Source organism: Hippoglossus stenolepis, chromosome 5 (assembly GCF_022539355.2).
Source record: "Hippoglossus stenolepis isolate QCI-W04-F060 chromosome 5, HSTE1.2, whole genome shotgun sequence".
In the NCBI taxonomy this organism is placed as follows: domain Eukaryota; kingdom Metazoa; phylum Chordata; class Actinopteri; order Pleuronectiformes; family Pleuronectidae; genus Hippoglossus; species Hippoglossus stenolepis.
Genome location: NC_061487.1, coordinates 8,479,117 through 8,506,142, shown reverse-complemented (window position 1 = coordinate 8,506,142; position 27,026 = coordinate 8,479,117). Strand labels below are relative to the sequence as shown.

The following is a 27,026-nucleotide window of genomic DNA, read 5'->3' as shown; positions in this document are numbered from 1 at the left end:
AATCCAACCGGGAATCAGCCATCACAATGGTCACTTTTCTCTCCATCCAAGTCGCGTTGGAATGCGATCAAATCCGTCCAAACCCCCCTCCCCTTAAACCACCTGTTACCTAAAGTACATACCCAGCATTACATCATCCAAAATGTGCCCTGACCCTTTCCCTGTCATCATGGGAGCACCTTCCCCATTGGTCTAAAAAAAACCATCACCATCACTCCCCCTGCGTCCTCCCCCTTCTTCAGCACCTCCAGCACTTTATGCTGATCGAAAAGAACAAGAAAAAATTTGTTAGGTGTAATCTGGTGTGACGCCACTAATCCCACAGCTACAAAACACCGGTCCCCTGCACCCTGCTCTACGCAGACCGCTGCAACCTCCTGCCAGCAACTTCACATCTGCCTCAGGTAAGACTGTTGAATGATGTACAACTCTTCTGCTTAATACTGTAACTGAGGAGTAGAGCTTCAGCTGGTGATACTTATGTTGTTTACAGTTTCATGAAACCGCAATGTGTGTATATATGAGTGTATTTGGCAATTTTTTGTTTTATAACACTACTTTTTCCGTATCTTTCTATCTATATGTGATATTTCAGTGTTAAATAAAGTCTGTTGTGGGTAAACATGTTTGCATGGTAGCTGCACCTGTAAATGGGATGGCCATGGTCTCTACTAGTCGGCTATACAAGTACAGCATGACAGGCAGAACAGGGTTAAGTCTCTACTAACGGATAGAAAAAAAATTATGCAGAAGACGTGAAATTGTTTTTTGTCGCAGGCCAAAAATATCACAGTGGATTTGAATATTGAGTGCTGTAAATTAGGTAAGTCAAACAGAGGATTGTTTGCTTGATAGAGTCATATCCCTGTTATTTCCCAATATATAATTTGGTCTAGTTTAGTAAATAGTCCAAACACCAATCATAATTTCTCAAAGTCAAGTGTAACATTTCAATTTGCTTGTTTTGTGTGACAAACCATCCAAAACCCAAAGATAATCAGTTTCCTGCCACATGTTCTGGCAGATGAGAAGCTGGAATTGATAATGAATGGAAGATTTGCATGGGAAATTATGAATCGATTATCAAAATAGTTTCAGATGAATTTTCTTGCTGTGAAATACTTGATAATTCAGCTATTAGAATAAGAACACGCTGCAACAAACATTATGAAGAAACGTTTGGTGTAATTAATGTAAGATAAAAAATATTTGAATGGTTAAAAGATTAAAAGACTGATGATAAAAGATTAAAGAATAAAAAACGGTGACAGTGACTGTGAGCGTGTTGATTAGGAAACAATAGAGTGCCGACCTTAAATCTCCTGATCAATCACCCGGGAAAGGGCGAGTGCCAAATATAGCACAGAGAGGCTAGCTTGTGATGGGAGAGAGGGTGAGATGAAGGGGGATTAATGTGGACTACAATGTGTCAATTGTCTTTTATCTTTTTCTTTTTTTTTAAACTGAGATTCACATGAATAAATTCTTTTTTATTTTCTTCTAGTACAAAGCTGATTTAAAGAGCCGAGGACATGGCTGTGGTTGTAAGTACTAGCACTTCTACTCATTTAAAAACTGCTTTAACAGTGGTGTTGAGGGATGAAGGGGTTGGTATTAAGTAATACGCCCATCAGGCAATCGCCTTCTTCAGCACAAATACCAATTCATCCTCATATAACATGGACTCTGTAGCCGCAGCTCAACATTTCTCAACACCAAAGCTCATTGTTGTGGATGCCGTCTACAGCTACAGTAGCCTTAGCCGCTTAATCTCTGATCCCTGCTTCAGGCCAACGGGTATTCCTTAACATGTATTTACAAGCTTTACTGGACTCATGTGAGGGAGATTAAGCAAACACTGAGGCCCATTCATTGTGGCCCTGAAACACCGCTGGAGAGGCATGTTGCTTCAAGTGGATTAGACACATTTTAAACAGCACAAGACTTGTTTTTGCACTGGCATAGCAAGGCATCAAGCTTTTGACTAAAGAAATATGCAAGAGATAAAAAACAGTCAAACAACCACTCAGCAGTGGTGTGGATGTTTCTATTCTCACAATGAAGGGAGTAAAAGAAGTATGCAATATGCAGCATGGGTTATTAATATTTTTTTGCAATCTACGAAAAGCACATTACTAACATTAATGATGCATTTGCTCCATTCTTTTTGCCGCCAGGTCAGTGAGCTATGTCTCATGTTAAAGCCCTGGACCCGGCACAGATAAACAGAGGTCATCTATTATTAATGGTTTTAATTACACCGGTGCTTTTCTATGGTGAAATGTCATCTGTAAAAATGACACATTCGACAGTGTAATGTGAGCTTAATGTCCACAGAGAGCTGTGGAAAAACAGGGATCGACATCCAACTTTATAATTTATATTCAGTTTTCAGTACAAGATAACTGCAGTGACCAGTCTTCACCACCAGGACTCATTTGGTCGAAGTAGTTGAGATTTTTCCTGCGATTACAGAAATGTTTTCAATAATTTAAAACTATTTTGCTTTCAGATATTTACTAATGTAGATCACAATTTTTCCAATTCTAGACTTGATTCAGGTACAGATCTTCTTGTGTTTAGACAACATGTAACTTATGAGAAGTTCTGCTGAATGAAAGAGGACATACGTGGTGTGGCTGTAGAGGTTGGCAAGCCCCTTGAGATGAATTTGTGATTTGGGCATTATAATATATAAATAACATGACTTGACTTTTGTACAATTATGTGATTCCTCAAATGTATTGTGTATATCTTATAAAGTGTAATTAAAGTTATTTGACACATAATATTATTATTAGCTAAACCAGTAAAATAAATAAAAATAAAATAAAATATCAAAATTTCCTCGATGAAATATGCCAACCAGTATATAAGTTGACCTGCTGTGTTTGTGTTGGTGGGCAGACTAGGAGACATTGTCTGTTGCATTAATGCTGTCTCTTGTCTCTTCAGAGTGGAACTTACCGTATGGTGTCGGAGGAGGAGCAGGCTCTCAGGGCTAAGCTGGAGCGTCTCACCGTCAAGGACCACGGGCCAGTGTTTGGATCCTGTGCCAGTCTGCCAGACCACACTAAGCAGAAGGTACTCGAACAAACAAACGTTCAGATACATCACCAAACTGCATCAGACATCAGGACATTGAACAGTTCTAGCTCCCTGTGGCACACCGAACCTTTTTTTTTTTGCCTGATTAGACTTCCTTCCAGGAGTCTGTTGGTATATTTGACTTTCTTTTTATTTCACCTGCACCTTTTAAGAAAGTATGACTTAGGCCTTTATCATTGCAACCAATTCTCAAATTTAGTTCTCGTAATTTGTAGCTTAGCTCGGCACAAGTTTGACACCAGGAGAGGTCTAATTAGCCAGAATACCTGACAACTCCTGTGTGTTAGCAGGGTCTTTGAACAGTTCTATATGGATGATATATTAAACTGCACAAAACTATACATTAAATATATTCAGAATAATAATCATTATTTTCTAATCATTAATATTAGCAAACACAGGGTGTTTAGGACACCTCAGCTATGCAGGGGAGTTGACATTTGCAACATGTTAGCTTCCAGTAGCCTACAGTTGTACTTTCTCTTTATCATAACAGATGTTTAGTTTAACATATATTCTTAAAAGAAAACACTACAAACATGAGGAAAAACATGAGAAGAGGCCAATAATTCAGCTAACTTAAGTGAGCTAACACACAAACACTAGGCAGTTAGCATAACTAGCTTACCATCTGTCTGCTAATCGAATCCACTAGCTATGTCAAGAAGGCAAATTTGGCCTTAGCTAAATTTAACTCTTCACAACAGACTTTGATAAACAATTTTTTTTTTTAATGAAATCTTCACGTACCTTTCTGACCCTGTGGTGTACAAAACCAAAACACTGAGCAAAGAACGTGATCTAACCATCTGGCCTGGCTCCCCCTGCAGGCAAAGGATGAGCTGAACGAGACAGATGAGAAGCGGGTGTCTGCGGTGAAGGAGCTGCGAGGAATGATAAAGGAAAAGGCGGACGCAGGTGATGATCTGGCCAAGGGGGTGCAGAACACCTTCGGGGAGAAACCCGACACTTTGCTGGTCCGCTTCATCCGCGCCAGGAAGTACGATGTGCCCAGAGCCTTCGAACTTATGAAGGGTAAATTTAAGAAAATGCATTAAAGTGCCATTTTTTTTTACATATTTCATATCATTTAGCTGACACTTTTATCCAAAGAGACTTCCAATAGCTATTAGGTTCAATTCAGGGTTCAGTACCTTGCCCAAGGACACTTCGGCATGCAGTTGGGAAAGACTGGGTTCAAAACGCCGACCTTCTGATTGGAGGACGACCGCTTTACCCCTCAGCCAAAGCTGCCCTAACAGACAGAAGTTTTTCCTGTTTTAACTGTAATTATGTTTCAAGTAGTGAGAAAATCTGAACCTCCACTATCCACTCTTGTATAACAACAGTTAATATTGCATATTTATTCAAGTGACACATGGTTTTAAGTCTGATAGAGCACCAATGTTGATATTCTAGCAATAATTCTTTTGGTAGTGGTCTTGTGTTTCCAGATATTTGTCTTTGCCAGGGTGAAACAGCATTTAGAGCATCATGAGACACTGAAACTCTGCCTGATTATATTGTTTTCATTGCAGTACCATTTGCTGAGTGCAGCTGAGTGTGACCCAGTCAAACTTTTCATTAATAGAATACATTTTATAATTTGGGTTTTAAATAATAAATAAATATATAAAAGTGTAATTGAATCGAAATTAAAACAATTATTTCACAGTGTAGCTGCTAGAAGGACTTCTATCAAATTGCCAGTGGATGACAGGACCAAACAGGACGTGATTACCAAAAAAAACTCACAAATTCTAAAAAGCTGCTCCTGTGTCTAGGCTACGTGCGATTCAGGAAGGATTACCCTGAGCTGTTTGAGAATCTGACCCCGGAGGCCGTACGCAGCACCATCGAGGCCGGCTACCCTGGCATCCTGCAGAGCAGAGACAAGTACGGCCGTGTGGTTTTGCTCTTCAACATCGAGAACTGGGACTACGAGGAGATCACTTTCGATGAGGTTAGAAGTGCTCACTTTTCATTCAAATTCAAAATTATTTTGTTATTTGATGCACAAATCTGATATCGCCATAGATGTTTTCTATATCATCCCATCCTTCAAAAAAGAGTTAAAAAAATTAGGTGGGTGGGACACTTTGGCCTGAGCTCTACTTTAAAAAAAAATCTTTACTGGACTCAATCATCACACAACCTTGATAAATGATGTTTGGCTCGACAGTGTTTGAACATACACAAAAGTTAAATAGTAGACATGAAAAACCCCATAGGTCTCTACCATGTTTATTTAGGGTGAGCTTGTGAACAAGAGTGGGGATGTCTGTTAACAGGTTGACAAACAAACATGGTGCATGTCTGTGTGTGTGTGTGATTTCAGATCCTTCGTGCTTACTGTGTGATCCTGGAGAAGCTGCTGGAGAACGAAGAGACTCAGATCAACGGGTTCTGCATCATCGAGAACTTCAAGGGCTTCACTATGCAGCAGGCGTCAGGAATCAAACCCACCGAGCTCAAAAAGATGGTGGACATGTTGCAGGTGGGAAAACCCGTTCTTACCCTGGACTAATTGGTTACTATAGACAATTAGAGAGACACTGCTGAAAATATTTAGTCTCAGAAAGTCACTAAACGTTCTCTTCATTTTCTTTTCCACCAGGATTCATTCCCTGCCCGTTTCAAAGCTGTGCACTTCATCCACCAGCCCTGGTACTTCACCACCACCTACAACGTGGTCAAACCTCTCATGAAGAGCAAGCTGCTAGAGAGAGTGAGTCTTACAAAGTTGATACAATAATAATGACTACACTGTAACAATAATAATATAACCATTTTATTTATATCGCACTTCTTAAAACAGTTACAAAGTGCATCACAATAAAATGACAAAGAAATTGGGAAAAAAAAAAGCAATTTTAAACAAGCCAGTTGTTATTCTTTTTTTTTAACAGTGATTAAAAATACAAATCATCTCTGATCTCCTCAGACAAAGGTTCTGTCACCTTTGTTTATCAATGGAAACCATGACAATCAAAAGCAGCGCTTCAACATAAATCATTAACAAATCTGATGAATAACATGGGGCGCTGCCTCTCTGGGTTTTGCAAGTAATTCACAATACCTTAAAATCAGTTCTAAAAAAAATAGGTAGCCAGTGAAGAGAAGCAAATTTGATAGTTGACATATTATCACATTCCTTAGCCTGAGTTAAAAGTTTAAGATGAGATGGAGGCAGGGAAGGGATTTTTCTTTGGTACCAGAGAGTAGTGAATTACTGCAGGGCAATCGACTGGTTTATAAAGCATGAAAAACTGTTTCTACTTTTGTAGCAGAAAATATGTTCTAATCCTTGAAATCCTTGTGAGAAATCATATTGAACCACTGATTTTTCATGTTTAATTAGAGTGAGGTTATGATCAAAGATGACACTGAGGATTCAGCAATGCTGAGTTATGGAATTAAATCGTGGACCAAGACTTCAAAATTAGGTTGTTTTCACTATCCTGACAGACAATTAAAATCTGAATCTCATCAGAATGAAAATCAAGGAGACAGTTTAGCAGGGTGACAGTGTTATGTGAGGAGTTTTAGGGTCATCAAATAATAATGATAGTCATCAAATCATATGCATTAAAAAGAAAATAACGATATAACTGTATCTACTACTGCTTCTTCCAAGACATTTTTTCAGTCTATGGGATGCAATAATGTTAGAGGGAAATTTAAGTGCAGCACTTCCATGATAAAATATATAAATGCAGAGTCTCCCTGGTGTTGTAACTATCATGTAATTAAAAACTTGTAAGATGAGAAAAAAAAGGTAACATGAGTTAGAATTTTTTAGAAGTAGATTTTTACTCCAGCATGGAGGGTCATGTTTTCTGGTTTGGTTTAAATATCTCTCATGTGACATTGCTTGATAATGCTGGAGTTTCGCATGCTTAATATTAGTGTCGCATTTTTCTATGATTAGCACAGCAGTCTGGAGGCTTCAGACTCTAATAATCATAAGACCTAAAGTACCAGTTAAATTGTACCAGTCTGTTTATGGATTATTCCCACCTCACGGTTTTATAGTTAGCAAATCAAATTAAATTAATTTCCACACATTTACAAACTGCATACACAGTCTGAGATGACTAACAGATTGTCGTCCCTGCCTCAGGTGTTCGTCCATGGAGACGAGCTGGAAAACTACTACAAGGAGTTTGACGCGGACATCCTGCCGTCTGAGTTTGACGGAAAAGGCGCCAAGTACGACGGCAAGGCCACAGCGGCCAAGCTGTTTGACTAAACATCCTCCATCCATCATTAAGATATTGCAAACTCCCATAGACTGTGGAGACTCAAATTCTAGCTGTGTGGTTGTAGAGAAAAAAAGATATGAATGAAATTGAATTGTTTGCCAGAGGTCCTGCCAAAGCACAAGAACAGAGGAACAAGGTGGCCTCTCTTACTCTCACCCTTCAGTCATTACTCCACTCTACAGTATTCTGTATATTCTATATCTGTTATCAGCAGCATTGAGCAGCATACTGAGACGCTGTTTCTTGCTCCTCTGTGAAGTTGTGCTTTGTTCAGACTGTAGCTCATCCACACAGCTTGTTGTGACACTGGCAGGCCCCAGATTACTCAGTTTCCACTCTCCACTCCCCCCAGTCTCTCCTTGAAAGCTGATATTCCAACTTTTAGGTTGTTCTTCAATATGAGTATTATCAAGTTTTACCCCTTGCACCAATAAGAATGTTAATAAATGTACAATAAACTGTATATAAATATAAGTTGTATTTGTATCAATCTAAAAATCTATAAAAAAAATAATAGAAAAACCCTGATCAGGTTAAAATAAACAAACGTAAATGTTTGTGGAAAATATCAATAAATGGGTGCGTTCAAATAAAAAAACTATCAAAACACATTAATATTACACCCAGATAAGGATACACATTGTCATACAGTACAAAAGAACTGTACAGGCAAGTAAAGTGCAGGCAAAAGAGTCTATACCTGTAACAGTCAGGACTTACTGTACTGTACATATAGACAGAGCAGTGCTGCTGCCGCAGGTTTCAGGATTCAGTTCAGTTTAACATCAAACAAACGATAGGCACTTCTCAAAGTCATGATGAAAAAGACCAAAATAAACCACAGAAATCAAAAAGGAATTCCAGCACAGAAAATGCACCTCTTATTACCTCCACCAAGGAGGTTGTTTTACCCCTGTCTGTTTGTTTGTTTGATTTTTGTACGTATGATTACACAAAAACTACAGAACAGATTACCACTAAACTGTATGTATGGACGTGGTACGGGTCAGTAGAGAACCTATTAAAGTTTGGTGCGGATCCGGATACAGGGAGCAGATCCAATTTTTTTTCACTTTATTTAACATTGTGAAAAAGGGTCTATGTTTAGCAATTTTGTGCAGATCCAAATAAAAATCTGGATTTAGTGAATTTGAATGTGGTTTCATAAGGGGAGTGTAACAGACTGTCACTCTACAGAGTTCTAATTATACAAAGTGATGCCAGCAATGCAGTATGTCTTCTAGTCATCAATCAAGCAGTGCTGTTTAATGTCTTTTAGCAAATGTTCTAAATATTTGCATGGAATTTGGCAGAAGTTACTGTAAATTACAGTGTATATCAACGAAGCTCAGATTCAACTCACTGGAATTTCAAGGACAGCACTATAATGTGCTGTGTTGTCGTTTTTTAAGATTTTCACTGTTTTCTCAGGGAATAAATCATGGGAACTGGAACTGAACTCTATGAGATTGTGAAATTTGGTGCAGCTTGACTGAATATAAGGGGTCTTTTGAGCCTTGGTGGAGGTACAGTATGTGCTCTACTGAGCTGTTTGATTGACCTCTCATTGTATCAACACATTACACATGGAAATCTACCAAATCATGAGACACAGCTAAATTCCATGCTGTGTTTTAAATGAAAGAAACATTTTCACTCCTCCATTCACTATATTAATTATGTTACATAATTATTTTACACGGCAAACTCCATCTTTCTTGTATGCAGCAATAAGCAGCTTTATACAAACCCAGGAAACTGGAACCTTATTCAAACTAGTAGTTAGCATTTGTTAGGAGAATAGGAGAACTCCACTGTATTTGAGGCAAAGTCATATGTGTTGGTTATGTGGCCGAAATGCAGTAGCATCATTAAAAATAACAAAGATGAGCTGCTTTGTATTTTAAAGTCAAAAGTGCTTTGGTCCATTAGTTTGTGTGCAAGTGTGTAAACTGAGAATCAAACACTACATTTTTTATTTTATACACTAGCTGTTTACGTCCCAGTCTCACACTTTTCTCTCCTTCCTGTTGAACTATTCGTAAACAAGGTTTGACGCAGCAGCCGTTTGCTTCAGTTTATTTTCTGACAATCTGCTCTGGTTTGTAAATGTGTCAAAGCACATTTTTGTGGTAATAACCCAAATAAACTGCATCATTTAGAAAATTCCTTTCCATCCTCCTACGACAGGAGGCATAATGCTCCAAGCAGCTGTAGTTGGGCCTGTGGGACAAAAACTGAATGGGACAAGCTGACCCAGAGAACTACACTGTTTGGAGTGCAATGTTAAAGGTAGTTTGTATGCAGGGTCCATATTTCTGTTCAACTCCACAAATCATTAAAAATGTTATTAAACAGAAACAAATACAATGTCTGTCTGACTGGGTTTTTGTTACATCTTTTAAAGCTGATGTGACCTGAGTCTTTTATTCTGAAGGTCAGGAGCAAGAATGCAGCTTGATGATCCGTCACACACCATTGAAACGCAGAGAAACTGGACAGCAGTGTCCAGTGAGCAAAATGAAGCCTCAAACCACATAATCAAACCAAACCGTATGTTGTTTAACAGTAATTTGCTGCAATAAAACAACAGGATTGTCATATCTAAGATTTAAAATGCAGCTTCAGGAAATAAAAATCCCAGTTTGAGCCCAGTTTATGTTATACTGAGCCATAACAACAGTTGGCAATCACCACTGTAAACCATAAACCATGTTGTTCTGCTGCTCATCAGATTCGAGAAGCTGAAACTCAAATCTGTTGAATAGCCGTAATATTAAAACATGAATGATGTGGAGCTTCAGGTATATTTGAAATTCTTCTTCTTAAGATTTTAAGACTTCAAACTGGTTGCCTTCACACTTTCTCTAAGTGAGTTAAGTGTGTGTGTCAACTGACTGATGGATATTCAAGTATAGAGCTTAACAGTGACCACCCACTTTTAGAACAGTTCTTTAGAACAGTTCTGGTTCTAGGAGTAAATTTTTCACTCATTTTCTCCATTGATGTTTCAGAAAATCGTTATAAAAAAGTTTTAAGCCTGGAACCAGGCCGAGCAGCTACGAGATTGATCATGACCATAAAATATTTGATTCAGAAAACAAACACTGGATAACGGAAAAAGGCAAAAGTACAAGACTGTGTACATAACAATAAAATAATTACCCCTCCAATCACACATGTTCAAAAGGTTGCTCTCTAGTAAACGTAATGTGAAGCTGAACAATCTGATTGTAGCTGATGTGATTTTCATGGTTATGGTTAACATTTCCATGGATACTGCTTTGCTTCACAATCTTGTAGCTGGTGGTACGTCTACCTTGGATGGTTAAATATTATGGCTGATGATAAAAATCTCTACTTGGGGGGGGGGTTACTTCTTTTGCGCTACCTGCAGAGGGTGAACTGTTGCTGCATTAGAGGTGAAGTGAGATCAAAAGGGGATGGTAGGGGTCATATTATCCTCAAAGGTTTTATTATATCTGTAAGTTTTACTTTTCACTTAGTTTTACTCACCTCCATCAGCCTGTCTTAGTTAATCTAGCTAGGTTAAGGTCATTAGTACCAAAGTAGGGCAGTAACAAAGGGCTGTGTGTGTGCGTTTGTTATGGTCTTTTGTTTTGTCTCCAGTAGTATACTGTATGTACAGTATGTGTTACCCACTAAGGGTTACCCTTGTGCTCTGCAGGCAGGGGTTCATGTCCTGATGGCTGCTCCTCTGGCAGGCTGGCTTGATTTTCTCCCAGCGGCAGATGGCGTCTGTGTACTCCACTATGACCTTGTCCATCCAGGTGAGCGGCTGAGGAAACAGCACGGCTCCCTCGAAGAAACCCAGGTGGCCTCCGTGTTGGGTTAGGGCGAATATCACATTGGGCATCTTCTCTGGAGAGGACGATAGATAGAAGGAGGGGTAAGAGTGTGCTGTGGTGGCAACTTATTTAGTGCCAGCATTTCATCCTTTGAAACACCAGACACATAGAAGTACAGTGTCTATTAGAGGGAAAACAAGTTGGGATACTAAAATACTGATGACATGATCTATCCATTAGAGCTAAATAACACATTTGTTCATATGTCTTATGTTTCAGTTCACTGACTTGATTGAGTAATTCAATGTTTTAAAGGCAAATTCATAGTTTCCACCTCCACTAGTCCACTGAGGTCCACTGGGGTCCACTACTCTCCTCGTGTCTTAAATATCGTCATCCACTCATGTCCGCAAGGGCACGCATTGACCCCTAAACAGACATCGACGTGCAGCCCAAAATGTGTGACCACTTTGACTTTAGGTGTCCAGGTACAAAATATGTTGTTGTTAAACACTCTCCAGTCCTGTTGGTGGCACACTCTTGGTTTGGTTGCAAAAAAGAGAAGACAAAGAACTTAGATGCTTGTTTTGAAGAGAGACTGTGCAAGATCCGCCTGTACAAACATTTGTACAACCCATCCAATGCACATCTTAGCGACACAGAATGCAGAAAGTATGGTCAACCCTTTAGGGGTCTAACTTAGACATGCAATAACTGATTTTGACTAGATTAGATGGCAAGAGGCTGTGAAATGGGAGAGAAAGTTCAGATTCAGCAGATGATTAACATTTATCTGGGTTTGTGTTTGACTTCACTCGATGAATGTAAATCCAACACTAGATTCTAATTTACTTTGCCAAACTCTTAAGAAGACTATGTGGCTCTTTAGCTGCTAATGTTCAAAAGCTATTCACTGACATTGTACTGTCTCATTTAATGTATTCTTATCAAAATGTCAATTATTGCTACTTTAAAGCCAAGTGTGAATTTTGACCATGCGAAGGTGAAAATAGTAAAAAAATAAACACTAAACACAGAGTCCTGACAGACTGCACAACTGGTTCATCAAGTTTACTATAATGTTGGAAAAGCATCCAGAATAAGTCCAATATTTACTCTCCTGGTATTTCACGTTTGGTTTTCGTCAACTCTTGACAAACCGATAATGGTAAATTCAAAGTCTATGTCCAGAAAAAGAACAAAAACACTACAAAATTGTAAGAGCTGCAGAGAGCTTCAAACTGAGTGCATATTCTCAATGAGACCTGAGACCATTTCACAGATTATATAGTCACTCAATTTGTGGCAATTCATCAAAAGCTTGAGTAGAAGCAATAAATCCTAGAGATGATACACTCCCCAGAAGGACATCCTCCATGCAGATCATTTAAAACTCAGCGGAATTTCTAAACGTTTTTCACTTTGTCGTGTCACTCTGATTTCCTTGATAAGCATCTCCAGGCATTTGGTAATTAAAGGCGTCCTGATCTTGCTGGTGTGAGGGTAAATAATTAAACCGTCCCTCTACTTAGAAAGAGATAGTATCATTAAAATGGTTCAGTGACTCACTGTGAGGTCAGGGGTAAAGATGTTTGTTTTTCCACACAGACTTTCGTCCTCTTCCTTTCCCTTTCTGTTATTCTACACCATCGTCACACTCCGACCTATTGCTTTTGTAGACCAACACATACAGAAAAGGTTCTCCCCCATTCAACTACATTTTACAGAACTAAAAAGAGAAGCAGTAAAGCCTACACAATGGCCTCAAGCCTCCAGATAATAATTTCAAATTTTCAACTATCTCGTTAATTTAGTAAAACAGAGCAGATTTTTTTTCTGTGTGTGCAATACAGTTTTCTGTAGGTCACGCTCAAATGTCATTTCCTGAAAACAAAGGTACACTGTTTGTAGGACAGCCATGACGTTACTGATAAGGTAGATAGCCATAACAAACAGCCAGCATCTCTGTGTCATGGTCAGTGAGTCTCCCTCACTGGGTAACTGGGATCTACGACGTCAGTCTGTTAACACATTACACAGTGTTAATGAGCAGCAGAGCAAACGTTAAAATCCTGAGTAACCACGTTTCCTTGAAGTAGAGGACGAGTTTAGTATTTCATTTGTCCAGGTCTCAGTCTTCACACCCACTCATTTACACACACAGGGTCAGTGCATGTGACCTGCAGACGCAAGACAAGACAGCCACACACACACACACACACACTTGCACCCTGCTCTATATATATAACCCAGCAGCCTAAGCAGATCACATAGCCCTGAAAAATTCAACAAGAGTGTCTAGGCTCGCCACTGTTGAGTAGATAGCTCCAACAAGACTTTATCAACACTTAAGACTCTGGCTCTAGAGTCTAGCTCCAATTGAAGGACAACGGGTTCATTCACTTCACATTAGTCTGCGTTCATGTCACTGCGAGGACAATGTTTCACTGTTGCAGTCATTGCTCTCTAGGAAACACACAAAATAGGCACAACCAACAAAACACAACCGTAGTTTACCACAAGTAACTACACATGCTGTTGGATAATTACATGTGAAGAATACTTTCATATGGTAAATGGACTTCACTTATTAAGCAAATTTCTGGTCAAAATGCCTACTTAAAATTTTACTGAAAAACATATTTAAAAAATTTAATTTGATAATGGGCCTGGAACGGAACCAGCGGCCACGGCAGGAGGCCTCTATAGGTGAGCAATTGGGCGATCCAAAACACAACATGATGGTTAATATGCACCAATGACAATGACTTAGACATAAGGATTAGGTGAATACGTTTTTTCACTATTTAGACCATAGATGTTCTTTTCCAAAGTGGTCACTGATACTAAAAATGTGCAGTGTGGAATTATGACAAGCCATTACACAACCAAACAACATATTTGATAAAACTGTATTTTTATAAATCACTTCTCATGATGACCAAAGAATTAGGTACCATTAACATCCAGTGATGAATGAATCTTAACCACAAACCTGCGAGTGTGCGCGGAATAGCCAGTAGTGACTGATGAATCAGTGGGTCGTCTGAGGAGTTAACCAGGAGGAGAGGCACAGTGACCTGGGCAGAAAAAATCTGATCAAAAACAGTTTGTTTAAAAATCACTTTGTAAAGCCTAGTTACACACTGTAACTGCATTGTAGGGGTATTCACAGAAGATGGTTTACTAGTTGTTAAGTCAGTGTCGAAGTTGTAGAAGCAGTGTCTGTAGTAGCGGTAATAGCAGCAGTGGTAGTATATGTGTAAGTAGCGGTAGTGGTAAAAGCAGTATTTGCATATGTTATATTATTTGCACATATGTCTGTATTCAAATTTATTCAGGAATTATGCTTGTTCACAGAGAGTTCCATGTGCAGCTGACTGAAAAAACTGTAAAACAACATCAAAGCAGAAAATGGCTCTGAACAAGAGAATACAAAGATGGTTTTGGTTGGTTAGGAAGAACCCAGTCTGGTTCTGACATGTTAACCACATAACAGAGAAGCTCAGTGTACTTTTTAACAACCTTAGCCAAGCATAAATAAACAGGTGGGAACAGCTAGCCCAGCTGTGCCCAAAGTAAAAATATGTTCTCAACCATCCCTCTGAAGCTCACTAAAAATAACCTTTCTGTAACTGTGAAGTGAAAACAACAATTTGTGGCTTGCGGGATAGCAATAGGAGGTTGCTAGTCAACGGATTAAATGTTTCCACATAGAAACAGTAACAAAGTATAACTTCCCCTATAAAAGCACAACTTGACTTCCTTAAATTTATTTTTGTTTCAGGGTTACACAAAAATAATTACAATGTGTTCCATACTATACATAAACTTATGATAGCTTTATCGATCTTTTCATCTAAGTCTCTGACAGAAAGCCAATAATTATTACACTATTCCTTGAAGTTTAACGATTAATACACTAAGCCAAATATTAACCAAAGTACATGCATTTTGATCTGCTCCAAATTGCACACACTCATAAATATCAGTCCCCTCTGCCTGATTTTTTCATCAAGATCCATAAAAGTTCTTCTTTGGGTCGTACCCCACTCCTCCACAAAATAGCATGTAAATCGGTTGCATAATCCGTATATCAATCAATTCTACAAAGTAGACGATGCGCAGGGTGTTGGACCAGAGTATCAGGTCTGGTCTTAGGGTGGTAGTAACTATATGTGATGGGACTGTAAGCTGCCGGCCCATATCCACAAACATCTTCCAGTCTCTGGCTTACTCCAACTGACCACTCCTGTGGAGGAGGCCCTCTCTGTCCCTGTTCCCCTTCTCGGACAAATGTTGTCCTTTGTACAGTGTTTGATGTTTTGGATGGCAAGGCATTGGTAGCAGTTTTCTTTGTTTCAAATATTGCTGCAAGGCATTTGAGTACCTGGTTGTGTCTCCACGTATACCTACCTTGGGAGAGACTTATTTTCACAACCAGTGAGGATATGCCTGAGGGTAGCTGGAGTTGAGCACAGTGGGCAGGATGGATCTTCGTTCAGCCACTGCTGTAGGTTTTTGGGTGAGGGAAGGACGTCATAGGTTGCTCTAAACAGGAAGCTAATCCTGCCTGCTTCCATTCCCCACAGGTCCTTCCAGCTGATCTTTCTTTTCTCTATGCTTTCCCATTTCATCCACTACCCCTGTATTGCTTGAGTGTGGTTTGCCAGGAAGCATGGACTGGTCGATGTTCTTAAGGCCACTGTTGATATCCTGCTTCAGTTGCTGGACCTGCATGAAGTTTTTGAGGCTTGCATCATAGCATCGTCCAAGGCTTCTAATAGGATTCTGAGACACCGTTGGAATGGGTTCTCCATTAATGTAAAACCTATGGTCTGATATCTTACCTTTGCTTATTGAGATGCTTCTTGATTTTGATGGATTGATCCTCATTCTGGCCCATGTAATGTTTTCTTCAAGTTTCCCTAGCAACAGTCTGGTGCATGGTGCTGTTGTGGTCAGGGTTGTCATGTCGTCGATGTAGGCCCTGATTGGTGTTAATTGGACCCCCGACTTTTGTCGCTCACCACCTACTACCCATCTTGAAGCTCTGATAATCCCCTCGATCGCCATGGTGAATACTAGTGGGGAGGCGCTGCCATATGGTGGCAAATCTAGTGTGGTGAAGCAGAATTGCAGATCTTCGAAGTAGGCTTTCATCAAATTTATGATGGGCTCTGGTACTTTGAAGAAGTCGAAAGCAGCCCAGAGGACACTACGTGGTACTGACCCACATGCATTATCGAGATCGAGGAACAACATTATATCCATCAAGGTTTCAGTAGTAAACATACAAACACTTGTCACTTACTTTGTGGATGTAGTGCACACAGCTGTCCTTGTCGTAGTACTCCTTTAAGGAGCTGTATCCATGGAATTTTCTGCAGTGTAACATACACAGATCAGTTATAGAGTTTGGAGAAGCTATTAGTGGCCCAATTAAAATCAAAATCCAAGAAGCCTTCACCTCATAATGCAGTCATCTATCTGCATCAGAGAGGTGGCTGCACACAGTCTAATGAGGTCTGCATCACCAATGCAGCTGGAGCTCATTTCCAGCAAACTGCTCCTGTTAAACACAACAATAAAGGTTATTTAGTCAAATCAGGCCAGGAGGTTGAGTTGTGGTTTGGCTGGCAAACCCTAACACCCACCTGTCCCCTTTTTATAGCACAGCACAAAAAATGTAAACAGTTTAATCCAGAGCTTTACACTATACATTTACCATGATTCTTCAGCACTTGTCTGACAGAAAATAATTTCTTTCTGTCTGTAGACAAGAAAGTCAAGAATATACTGCCTCCAATTGATGTTAATTTTAGTGTGTTGTAAATCAGTGTGTTGTCAATTGTTGCTGCAGAAAGATTTATGTAAACACGCACCACACACAGGAATTCAAAACACTACTGCATTTGATATTGGCAGTGGTAAATTTGCTTATTTATTAAAATATTATTTACCTAAATTTACTTATTTACTGTATTTAAATACATTGTTACAGTACATTTATTATCTGTACTTTACTTCAGTAGATTTATTTTCAGGTACTTTTCACTTTTACTCCACTACATATATCAAATGTGTGTTCTTATTTCTGTACTTTCTAAATTAACAATGCATTGTATTATCTGTTCACGTTGTTTTCATATTTTTAAAAGTAATCAATAACGAGAGGGAATTGATCCAATCAGAGCAGGCAGGTGACATTAGACCCCACCCCCTTCGACGAGAGCAACGCCATGACTCAGTTATATTGATGTAGCAGACCGTTGCATTAGTGAATAGGCTACACTCTGCAAATACTTTTACTTTGAATACTTTAAGTATATTTAAAAGCAAGTGCCTATGTTTACTCAAGTAGAAAATGTCATGTCTATTTATTTCTACTTTCACTTCAGTAAAATGTTTGAGTACTTCCTCGACCACTGGATATTGTTTCGTTTACAGCTTTTTTCATACACAACTGAAACTAAACAATAAATATGTTTGTGTAGCAGCTGTAACTGTTAAATCTGCAGACACTGCATGTTGTGTTTCTCCACCTGTGTGACAGGATGAGCTTCTTCATGTTGTCCGCCAACACAAAGTTGTAGAGCCTCCGGCACTGGTCCCACTGTAAGAATGTTTCCTGAGCCCTGAACACAGAAATGCTTCAATGCACACATAGAAATACACTATAGGAGAAAAACACAGGACCACCTTTATGATACTGGCTCTTTAAAAAAAAGCTTCACAGTGACCACGTTTACTGATTTAAATCACTCAGGTATTCTCATCTATACATTTTCTGTCATATCCAGTCATGGTTCTGTACTTTTGTTTTTCCCTTCAGTCCACCAACCTGAGGGCGTTGTACCCCTGACACACGCTGACACAGCACAGCACGCGCTCCTGGTTTGATCGGTTCTCGCCTAGGAATTTACAGACAATGTTCCCCCCAAGACTGAAGCCCACCACCACCAAGAGCGTCTGGGGGAAGGCCCGTTTGATGTAAGCCACCATGGCTGCATACTCCCAGGTGCAACCTAAATGAAAGACAGACACTTTTACAACTGAGTAGTACTGATTATTACTTACAGTTTGACATCAATATCATTAATATGTTGTATTGTATTCTGATTCTCCTACTCCCTTCTCCTAGTCATTTCTCCACACAGTCATTTATTTATACATTTGTATATCTGTCTCTCATTTCTTTTGTTAAATTACTTTGTAACTGTTAAAAAAAATCCCCCACAAATAAAGTTGTTTAGAATTTATTTTATTTAATTTGAAAAACCAAAATCCAAAATACGATGAAGATTACTTCCCCACAATGTTTTAGACTAAAGCTTGCAATCATGTGGTGTTCCTTCTTTACCGTAAGTGAACATGCGAGGCGACGTGAGCTCCATGTTGGGCAGCGCTCCCAGGTGGTTGAGGACGGCACAGCGGTAACCCTGCCGCTGGGAATGATCAACAAAGGTCCGAATGTAGTTCTTCTCGCTATGGTTACCGATCCCAGGGCAGATTACCATGGTAACATCACCTGACGGACAACATAAAAAAATGGAGTCACGTGTGTAAGGGTGGATATTGTGCGCCTCTGTGTCTGTTGTTTTTCCCAAGAGGGACATCATTAGAGTGTATACTGTAGAATGAGCTGCTTGTGACTTGAGGCTGAGCCACTCATGATCCAAACAAGCACTTATGACTCAAAAAACAAACAAACAAACACAAAAATGTTAAACTGATCATTATTGTGTCATGTCAGCTATATAACATCAGCAGTTGTGTGACTGAGTGATTAAGATACAGTAAATCTAAAGCAGACTGCTTGGGGCTTGAACTAGTATTTGACCTCTGACCTCCTGTGCTGTGATCCCCTCGGGCTTCGAAGAGGTCGAAAGTCGCCGTGGCTCCGTCCTGCATGGGGAGGAACTTGCGGACCCCGCAGGGCGTCGGTGTGTTGACACGTCCCATCTTGCCATACAGGGCCGTCTGGAGATGACCACTCTTTCCCCACAGCAAGGGAGGAATGTATCTGAAGAGGAGGAGAATCATATTATATAATATGCAGCAGCTGTAAAATCTGCCTTAAAGATGCTTCAGCACAGTCTTTGTGAAGTTTACCAGCCCAATGGCAGCAAGACATACCAGTCCAACCATAGGAGGTGGGAGACAAATATGCCGGCATCGTGAGCCGTTTAACTGACAAGCCCTGTCTGAATAGATCAACTGAAAAGGATCAGCCAATGACGATGCAGTGTTACCCCCATGTGAGAGTAAGAATGGAGCAGAGAAAAGTTTGTCTTCAGGACAGATCAAAAGACAAGAAATTAAATGACTCCAGATGCATTCATTCAGTGTGGATTTAGAAAGAAGTAGGGATGCACCGATATGGAAATTCTTGGCCGATACCGATATTTAAAACAACAATCTAGCCGATAGCCGATACCGATACCGATATTTGTTTATTACTTGAATAATATGAAAAACAGAAAAGTGACAAGTGTAACTTTAGGTGTCTATGTCCATGGATGGACATAGACACCTATTCAGCCAAACATTTAACAGTATCACCAGGCCTACTCAAGACATCATCTCAACTGTAAACAGATGCTTGCAATGCAGCCTTACAAAACACTAGCATAAACCCTTAGGGAATGCCATATAAATTCAAGTCAAGATGCAGTGCTACAACTAGCCTGCTATGCAACACAACACAATAGGAGGCTCTGATAAAGTGAACACTCACTCTTTGGTCAGCATGGGGCAGGACTTGAGCAGGTAGCGGCCGAGTGCTGTGTCCTGGTACACGATCTCTGGTGGAGATGTGGAACTCTTCAGGTTCAGACAGCGGACGATGATGTACAGGGCCGCTGCCACCGCTGCCATCTTCATGCCATCAAACATGGCAGGCAGCTCGGAGCAAACTGCGTGCAGGTCACCGCTGTCCTCGAGGGTCGGCATTGTAGGTACGAGAGAGGACCTGAAACAGGAAATCAATTAAGTCGGGAGCTCATAAAAGTAGAAATATTTACACAATACGACTTCTAAAACCAGATTTAGATTAATATCAGTTTGTCCATTTCGGCCTTTCATTACATATAAGCTTTCTTCAGCTCACATTATTGGACGTTACTACCTGAAAACAGCTCCTGAAAGAAAAAAATATGTTTTCTAATTAAACTCTCTGTGTCTCTATCTCAGAATAAACTGTTGTAATCAGTGATAAATGGAATTCAGAACAAATCTTTTTAAACATCCTGTGTGACCATGGCCTGTATGGTCTTATTTTTACTATTGTTGATTTTAACTTATTTCATCAGCCTATTACTTTGTATTGTTTGATTGGTGTCCTGATATTTAGCTGGGTTTAGATTGTTGTTATATCTGTGAGGTGTTTTGAAAGGTTCCCATTAATGTAATGCATTATTATTATTATCATTGTGACAAGGGCAGAATAAAGTCTTTAAAGCAAGTCCTTATAGACACTGATTCAAAAATAAGTAAAAAAAAAAAAATCCTTTTGCGTTTCTCTTTTCCATTAAGAAAAGTAGCAAGAGTCCACACAAACACATCAAAATTTCCAACTCTGCCTTCCTCAGCCATTTGAGAGCTGCACCTACTGGAAAAAAATTCTGTAGTCTGGTTTTCTCCTGATGGTCAAGAGAATCTGACATCTTTTAAACAGACACTGAGGCACACTTGCAATCCCAGATACAAGATTTTGCTCGTGGTACAAAACATCATGTGGTGGATGATTCAGTCCAAAAGTATGCTGTTGCTAATAATGATCATTAGAGCCTTTGCATGATACAGGGGCAGATCCAGGACTGGGGCCAGGGGGGCTCTGGCCCCTGCTGTAATCTGATTGGCCCCTTTAGTGCATCTGACCTGTCAGTAGTCCTAAAAAAACGAGTCACTTACTTACAATACTAACCATAAATATGACATTTGTTGGTTAAGATTTTTTGAAGTTCACAATGTGCTTAAACAGGGTTTTTAAAATAGGTTTAATGGTGTGTGGCTTTGCTCAAAGCTATATAGCTAAAAGAGTAAACAAGAAGTTTACATGTGCACCTTACTGAATCAGGTAGTTTGCATGGATGTTGGAGATATAATCTCTGTGTAAACTGTGGCCCCTTCATGGCCCCCTGATTAAGAAAACCCCTAGATCCGCCCCTGGCATGATGACCCCTGATGAAGAGTTTTACTCACCTTGTTGTGTGACTTTGAAGAGACTGAGGAGCTTTCAGTCTGATGGTGTTGACTCAGTGCTGGGAAACACAGATGAACAACTTCAGGAACAACTTAACAAAAGCCTTGATAAGAAAAACAAAATGTCACTGGCTGTTTTGTCCGATTGACACACATGTATAACACATGAACAACAACACTGGACTATAGAAGAATACAGCAGCCTGCTGTGTTTGCCGGACTTGAACCAGGACAGACCTGCAGCCACTTGTCTGCTGGATTCAGTTTCTTACTTTCTTTTGTTTTTGTCACTCAGGTGAAACTGTGAGACCCGAAGTGTTTCCACACTTCAGCAAACGCGTAAACACCCCACGGAGTTGAAACTACAGCTCGGGCGGTTGTTTAAAAAGTTTAGATGGAAGTTTCCAGGCGCTACCATCGTGTGAGGCTGCTGTGAGTCCCGGTTCTGGTCGGATCCACCCAGACTTCAGCTCCGTGTCTGTCACCGTCACTTCTTAGCACAGGAACTCACGCTGCCTTCACAGGCTCCCACCAGGCTCCGACAGATTAGATCTGAAAGTCAAATCTACCACCCCAAGTCGTTTGGGCTATTCGTTACGCAAATGTATCTCTCTGATCGTCATGAAGATACAACATCCGTTATTCTATGTGTATATTGTTATTAAATATATGACTGAAATCCCAACTGGTGGCTTATTGTCCACTTCCGGCTTTGTTCGTTTGACATTCTTGAAAAAATATAATATCCTACAGCACTCAAAGGCAGCATAACAAGATGCGGTTTAGTGTACTTCCTCATTCTGTCAAACCAACAGTAATGACTTCATTATAATATTGTGTGCGGTACATTTCACAGAATGACAAACAACAAACCTAATTTCACAGGATTTCTATGTGGACTTAAAGAAAATGTCCAGACTTTACAACCTGTAGACTAAAAAAGTAAAAACTGTCAAAACACAATTCACAAGTAACTTTTCAATGTACAATAAGAAAGTGTTTCCCCTGGCTTCCTTTTCTTTATATATATTTATGCTGTATATCATATTTGGCATAATGTATGTATTTACTGTTTATTTCTGACTAATATCTAAGTCTGTTTATTGAACTGACCTGTCACTTTAGCTCAATATTTTTGTGTTGAGCACATATCTGCAATGTTTGTTAATAAAGTTGTTCAAAAACATACACACGAACAAAAACAACCAAACCAATAACACAACACTAGTGGTTTCAATAGTAGTTAATAATAACAGAAACATCATCAACAGAAACATCATTTATATATAATAATAATTTATACATTTATAACATCAATCTATAAGCCGCGGTTATATCTTACTCATTGCACTAAAGACGGCTGTCTGTAGTCATACATTTAATAATGACACACAAATTGCTCGGGTTAGGGTAAGTGTTAGCTAACCCTAACCCTTTAAAATATCTCAAAATAAATCCAAATAGACCCTCAACATTCACAAAATGTTTACAGAGATGCAAAATGACAACAAGGCATCACAATAATGACCACAAGAATACAATAAATGACCACAAAGAGGAAGAAAACACACTGCAAAGAGACACAGGATGAAATGTATAAATGAATGTACTATTCACACTTCTAAAACCTTTTTCAGTAGCTACACTTGTAGTCTTGAATTAAGGTAATTATTTCCATGACTATTTTCATACCTACTTTGCATGAATACTTAAAATATTGTAAATTGAGCTAACTTTTTTCTATTCTTCACTCCTCTAATCACATATTAACTAAATAGAGGAAACATAAAACTGTGCCATATTTTTTTCCTGAATAATTATGTATTATAATCTACATTAAGCTGTCATATCAAACAGATCGGGATATCCAGTAGACATTTTCAGTCAATATAAACATGATAGCTTTTAAAAGATTGCACGGATAAAAGTGACACCATTAACAATATAAAAATCAGGGCTTTTATATTGAGTTAGAGTATGATAATTATGATATTAATATAATGATTATCATAAGATAATAAGAACATTTTCATGATGTTTCAAATTGTCAGTAAAAAAACTTTTTCTTTAAGTATTTTAACCACTGGAGGGCGCCATTTACTAATGAAACATATAAGTGGGAGTGAAAATTCATTTATATACTGACTTAGTCACACTTTAAATGTGTTTTTACGTACAATAAACTACTGATAAGACATTATAGGTCAACATACAGATTAAAACCCATGACATTGTTTATCTGGAGTTAGAAAACCACTAATAATATTGTCTCACATCTGAGAATGCTTAAATATTGATTATGAAGTGAAATTGAAGGGAGAGTGTGGGTGGTTTGTGTTATAGCTTCAATAATATTTAGCTTCACACCGATTTAGAGTGATGATGATGCTTGCTCATTTTAAAAGACCATAATTTCAAAGAAAATAGTGCACAGGTATAAATCTGCTGAAGAACATTTGATTTATTATTAGAGATTATTATACTCTTTTGCCATCAAACTATCCTCATGACCATCCACTGTAACTGTCTCTGAGGCCCGAACACATCAGAGATCCTACACGTGGCACAATCCCATTGAGCTGTGAGCGAAAACAGCTGCGTGGACTATGTATGTGAAAAGAGGGTTTCAGATGAACCGTGACTCTTTTCCTTCCGAAAAAATGAAACCACAGCAACCAGCTACATCTTCAATCATCTCCTTCTACATATGTGACAATGTTGCTTAGAAGTGTAACTCCTCGCTCTTGATTCCAGATGGGAGGCAGAAGTGAAACAGGGCTGGATGGATTCATCCTGTTTTTGTGTAGGAGACAGAAGTGAAAATCCACTGGATTGTTTCATTTGTTTCATGGGTGGTGTTCCCCTTTAGCCATACCACATGTTCACGAGGTTTGAGTTGACAGGATTATGCCACGTTCTGTTTTGAGGATTAGGATCAAACAGGCTTCTGTCTCATTGAAGTTCCATTTAACTCACATTTAGTCATAATGAACCTGGTCTGACACAGACTTACTCTGTTGTTCAGAGGACGCCTCCATTGTGGACCATCACCACATTTGACCCCTGCTGTGCGTCAGCCAGCCCACAGTGCACATGACTGTCTGATGTGTACTTGTGGTTTCATGACTGTAAGAAGCAGGTTTCTCTATCTGCCTGTTGAGTTTTATAGTTTAGGGATTTTGATGACACAGTTTTTCCTGAGCCAAGAGAGGATTACATTTTTTTTTTTTCTGAAACATATTTCAGCATGATGAAAGCATTTGGGATTTTAGGCATCAAAACATTGACACTGTTGCTGCAGGAGAGAGGAAATCTCATATGCCTGCATCCTGGATCCTGCATCCAGGCTACATATAGATACACACCAGTATGGTTTTAACTCAAAATGGATTAGATGAGAAATAAAGTCAAATGCAATACACACCCTTTAATGCTATTTCATCCAGCTCTTTTTTTAAGATACACATCATAATCACACATTGAAATAAAAGATACACGTCATAATGAAAGATCAAAAGCAGTTTAGAAAAGGTGGGTTTTAAATAGTGTTTTGTAATTGGACAGTTTGGTGTGGTCTCTTTGTAAAAGACGTCTTAATTAAGCACCTCTTGATTACTCATTTTTCATTACACGTGTATAAACAGAAGCTTGTTCTGTTGGTACTTTAAGTTTATGAAAATACTTCCAGAGACCCTCAACCCAGGAATATTTTACGCCATACACAGAAACATGTACTTTAAATTTCTCATTTGCTTGTATGTTCATCGTTTTATAGGCGATGACGTCAGGGATTCTTTCAATTCCTACAGTAAAGTCTGTTCAGCCCGTCTTTGACCCATACAGCTCATCAAACTAATGAGTGGGAATATAGGAGGAACTTGGTCCATACAGCCCAAGACTTAGCTTTGATGTTATAGGGTCATCCAGGGGAAGGATTTTTTTTCAGCTTGTGAAAAATGCTATAGGTTTCACACAGAACTTTTCCAAGACTGAACAATCTCTACGTTTACAAGCGCGTTTGATCAAAAGTGTTTGAGAAGACAGCGACACACTGAGCATTGAGATGTGATGAAAACAGACCATCAAAGCGCAGCAGCCTTTCTCCTCTGTGTTAGAACCCATCGTCGAGCGTGAGATCATTTTAAGCTGCATTTAAATCACTTTGGCGTGTTACTAGGCTACAGAAGGGTGAATTTTACCCTGCCAATCAAAGTGGGTCGAATTCATCTGAGAATATTGTTGCTGCTGCAGTAGCATATGTTACATTTTAAACCCACTTGGAAGGAAATGTAAATGTGATAGCTACGGATACAATGCCTGGCTTATAATAAAAATAAGAATTATTATATTTGGCCTGTGTTTGTAGGCTATATCTATAGTAGATTTAGTGCATAAAGATTATAGCAAAATCATATCCATCCATGGAAGAGGAATGAGACATAAACAATGCAAAGACTGAAAGGGTCTGACACTGTCGGACACTGCTCAGAGTCACTCCCATTAAAAACAATTCTTCACTTCACGCCCACTACCACTGACAGCACAAAAATCTGCTCTGACCCACACTGCTGGATCTCGGCTCAAGAAACACCCACATGAACCTTTCAGCTTTCCTCAATATAACACTGGCCTGAAATCTGCATTACAGAGGAGGATTTCATGCATGGCTCCATCATGGGAATTCTCTCAGAATTGAAGAATCGGACAACAATGACCATATAGGCTCAATCAAGAAACGAAATTACAGATTTGAAGATGCATTGATGTGATTAGCTTGTGTGATCAAATTAAACAGAGTAAACATGCAAAGTCAGACTAATTCTACAAGTGTTAAAAAAAACAAGGTTTGTTGGTGTTCGTATATTCACACACCTTGGTAACATTTTCCAAATAGTACAGTGTGTGGACTATTTTAAGTAAAACAAAAGTGATTTGTGTCACATGCACAAACAGAAACTGTAATTAAAATGTTTACTCTTGCCACATTTATCCCGACAGTAAGATTTTTTTAATTGGGCTTCTCTTCCTGTCCACATTACCCATCACCCACAATGCACAATAGACCATAAACATTTAGGTGACATATCTGGCTCTTGTTTTTCTGTGTGCTGAAATTTTGAGGGGGTTGTTATTATGAGGGGAAATAATTAAATGCAATTTGATTTCGGGAATATTCTCTTTGTCAGCATAAGCTAAAATAACAACAACAATAATAATAACAATAACAATGACAATAATAGTTCTAATAAAAGCTAAACACATCAAATAGAACCATGTAGTCTAAAACATGCAGCTTTCTGTGTTGTTTTCTTTCTCGCCTCAAGCAGTCAGTGGGCTTGTTGGTCTGCCGTTGGAAAAAATCCCAGGAAGACACAAAAAGCAACCAAAATTAGTCACAATACAATTACAGAGAAATGCAAAAAGGACTGTTAAGAGACAAAATTAGTCCAAGATGTGCAACACAACCACAATAGACATTAAATGACCATTGAGCCACGCAAACACAACCAAAGAGAGGTGCAAAATAACCATAAACCGACCTCAGCGGACATGGTTGTGTAGTCTGGTTTGTTTTGTGTCTCCACCAGTCTAGGGGTCTTGCAGGAGGGATAGGGAGGGGGGCTTTTACATATCAGGG

At 39.1% G+C, this 27,026-nt stretch overlaps 2 protein-coding genes across 3 annotated transcripts; one reads left to right on the top strand and one right to left on the bottom strand.

The window, feature by feature from the left end:
* Positions 1-282: 282 nt before the first annotated feature.
* Positions 283-7,847, top strand: rlbp1b (retinaldehyde binding protein 1b). The gene is made up of 8 exons (XM_035156850.1): positions 283-404; positions 1,505-1,544; positions 2,956-3,084; positions 3,939-4,143; positions 4,893-5,071; positions 5,447-5,605; positions 5,726-5,836; positions 7,232-7,847. The coding sequence occupies exons 2-8, from the start codon at positions 1,533-1,535 to the stop codon at positions 7,358-7,360; spliced, it is 924 nt and encodes a 307-aa protein (XP_035012741.1). The 5' UTR covers positions 283-404; positions 1,505-1,532; the 3' UTR covers positions 7,361-7,847.
* On the bottom strand, positions 5,884-21,901 carry LOC118109594 (monoacylglycerol lipase ABHD2). 2 transcript variants are annotated; one of them, XM_035156848.2, is made up of 11 exons: positions 21,804-21,901; positions 21,389-21,447; positions 19,923-20,156; positions 19,033-19,208; positions 18,546-18,713; positions 18,027-18,210; positions 17,728-17,820; positions 16,653-16,754; positions 16,497-16,566; positions 14,178-14,262; positions 5,884-11,255 (listed from the first exon to the last, which is right to left on the bottom strand). In XM_035156848.2, exons 3-11 carry the CDS (start codon positions 20,135-20,137, stop codon positions 11,029-11,031), a joined length of 1,320 nt encoding a protein of 439 aa, XP_035012739.1. In that variant the 5' UTR covers positions 20,138-20,156; positions 21,389-21,447; positions 21,804-21,901; the 3' UTR covers positions 5,884-11,028. The 2 variants fall into 2 exon arrangements, with proteins under 2 accessions (XP_035012739.1, XP_035012740.1); XM_035156849.2 differs by having other exon boundaries at positions 21,661-21,891.
* Between the last annotated feature and the right edge of the window lie 5,125 nt (positions 21,902-27,026).

Coding starts and splice junctions, on each gene's coding strand:
- rlbp1b (XM_035156850.1), top strand. Junction 4,144..4,892: donor AGCCTTCGAACTTATGAAGG/GTAAATTTAAGA, acceptor TCCTGTGTCTAG/GCTACGTGCGATTCAGGAAG. Junction 5,606..5,725: donor AGATGGTGGACATGTTGCAG/GTGGGAAAACCC, acceptor CTTTTCCACCAG/GATTCATTCCCTGCCCGTTT.
- LOC118109594 (XM_035156848.2), bottom strand. CDS start 20,137: ATGCCGACCCTCGAGGACAGCGGTGACCTGCACGCAGTTTGCTCCGAG. Junction 17,821..18,026: donor CAGGGGTACAACGCCCTCAG/GTTGGTGGACTG, acceptor TTCTGTGTTCAG/GGCTCAGGAAACATTCTTAC. Junction 16,755..17,727: donor AAGCTCATCCTGTCACACAG/GTGGAGAAACAC, acceptor TGTGTTTAACAG/GAGCAGTTTGCTGGAAATGA.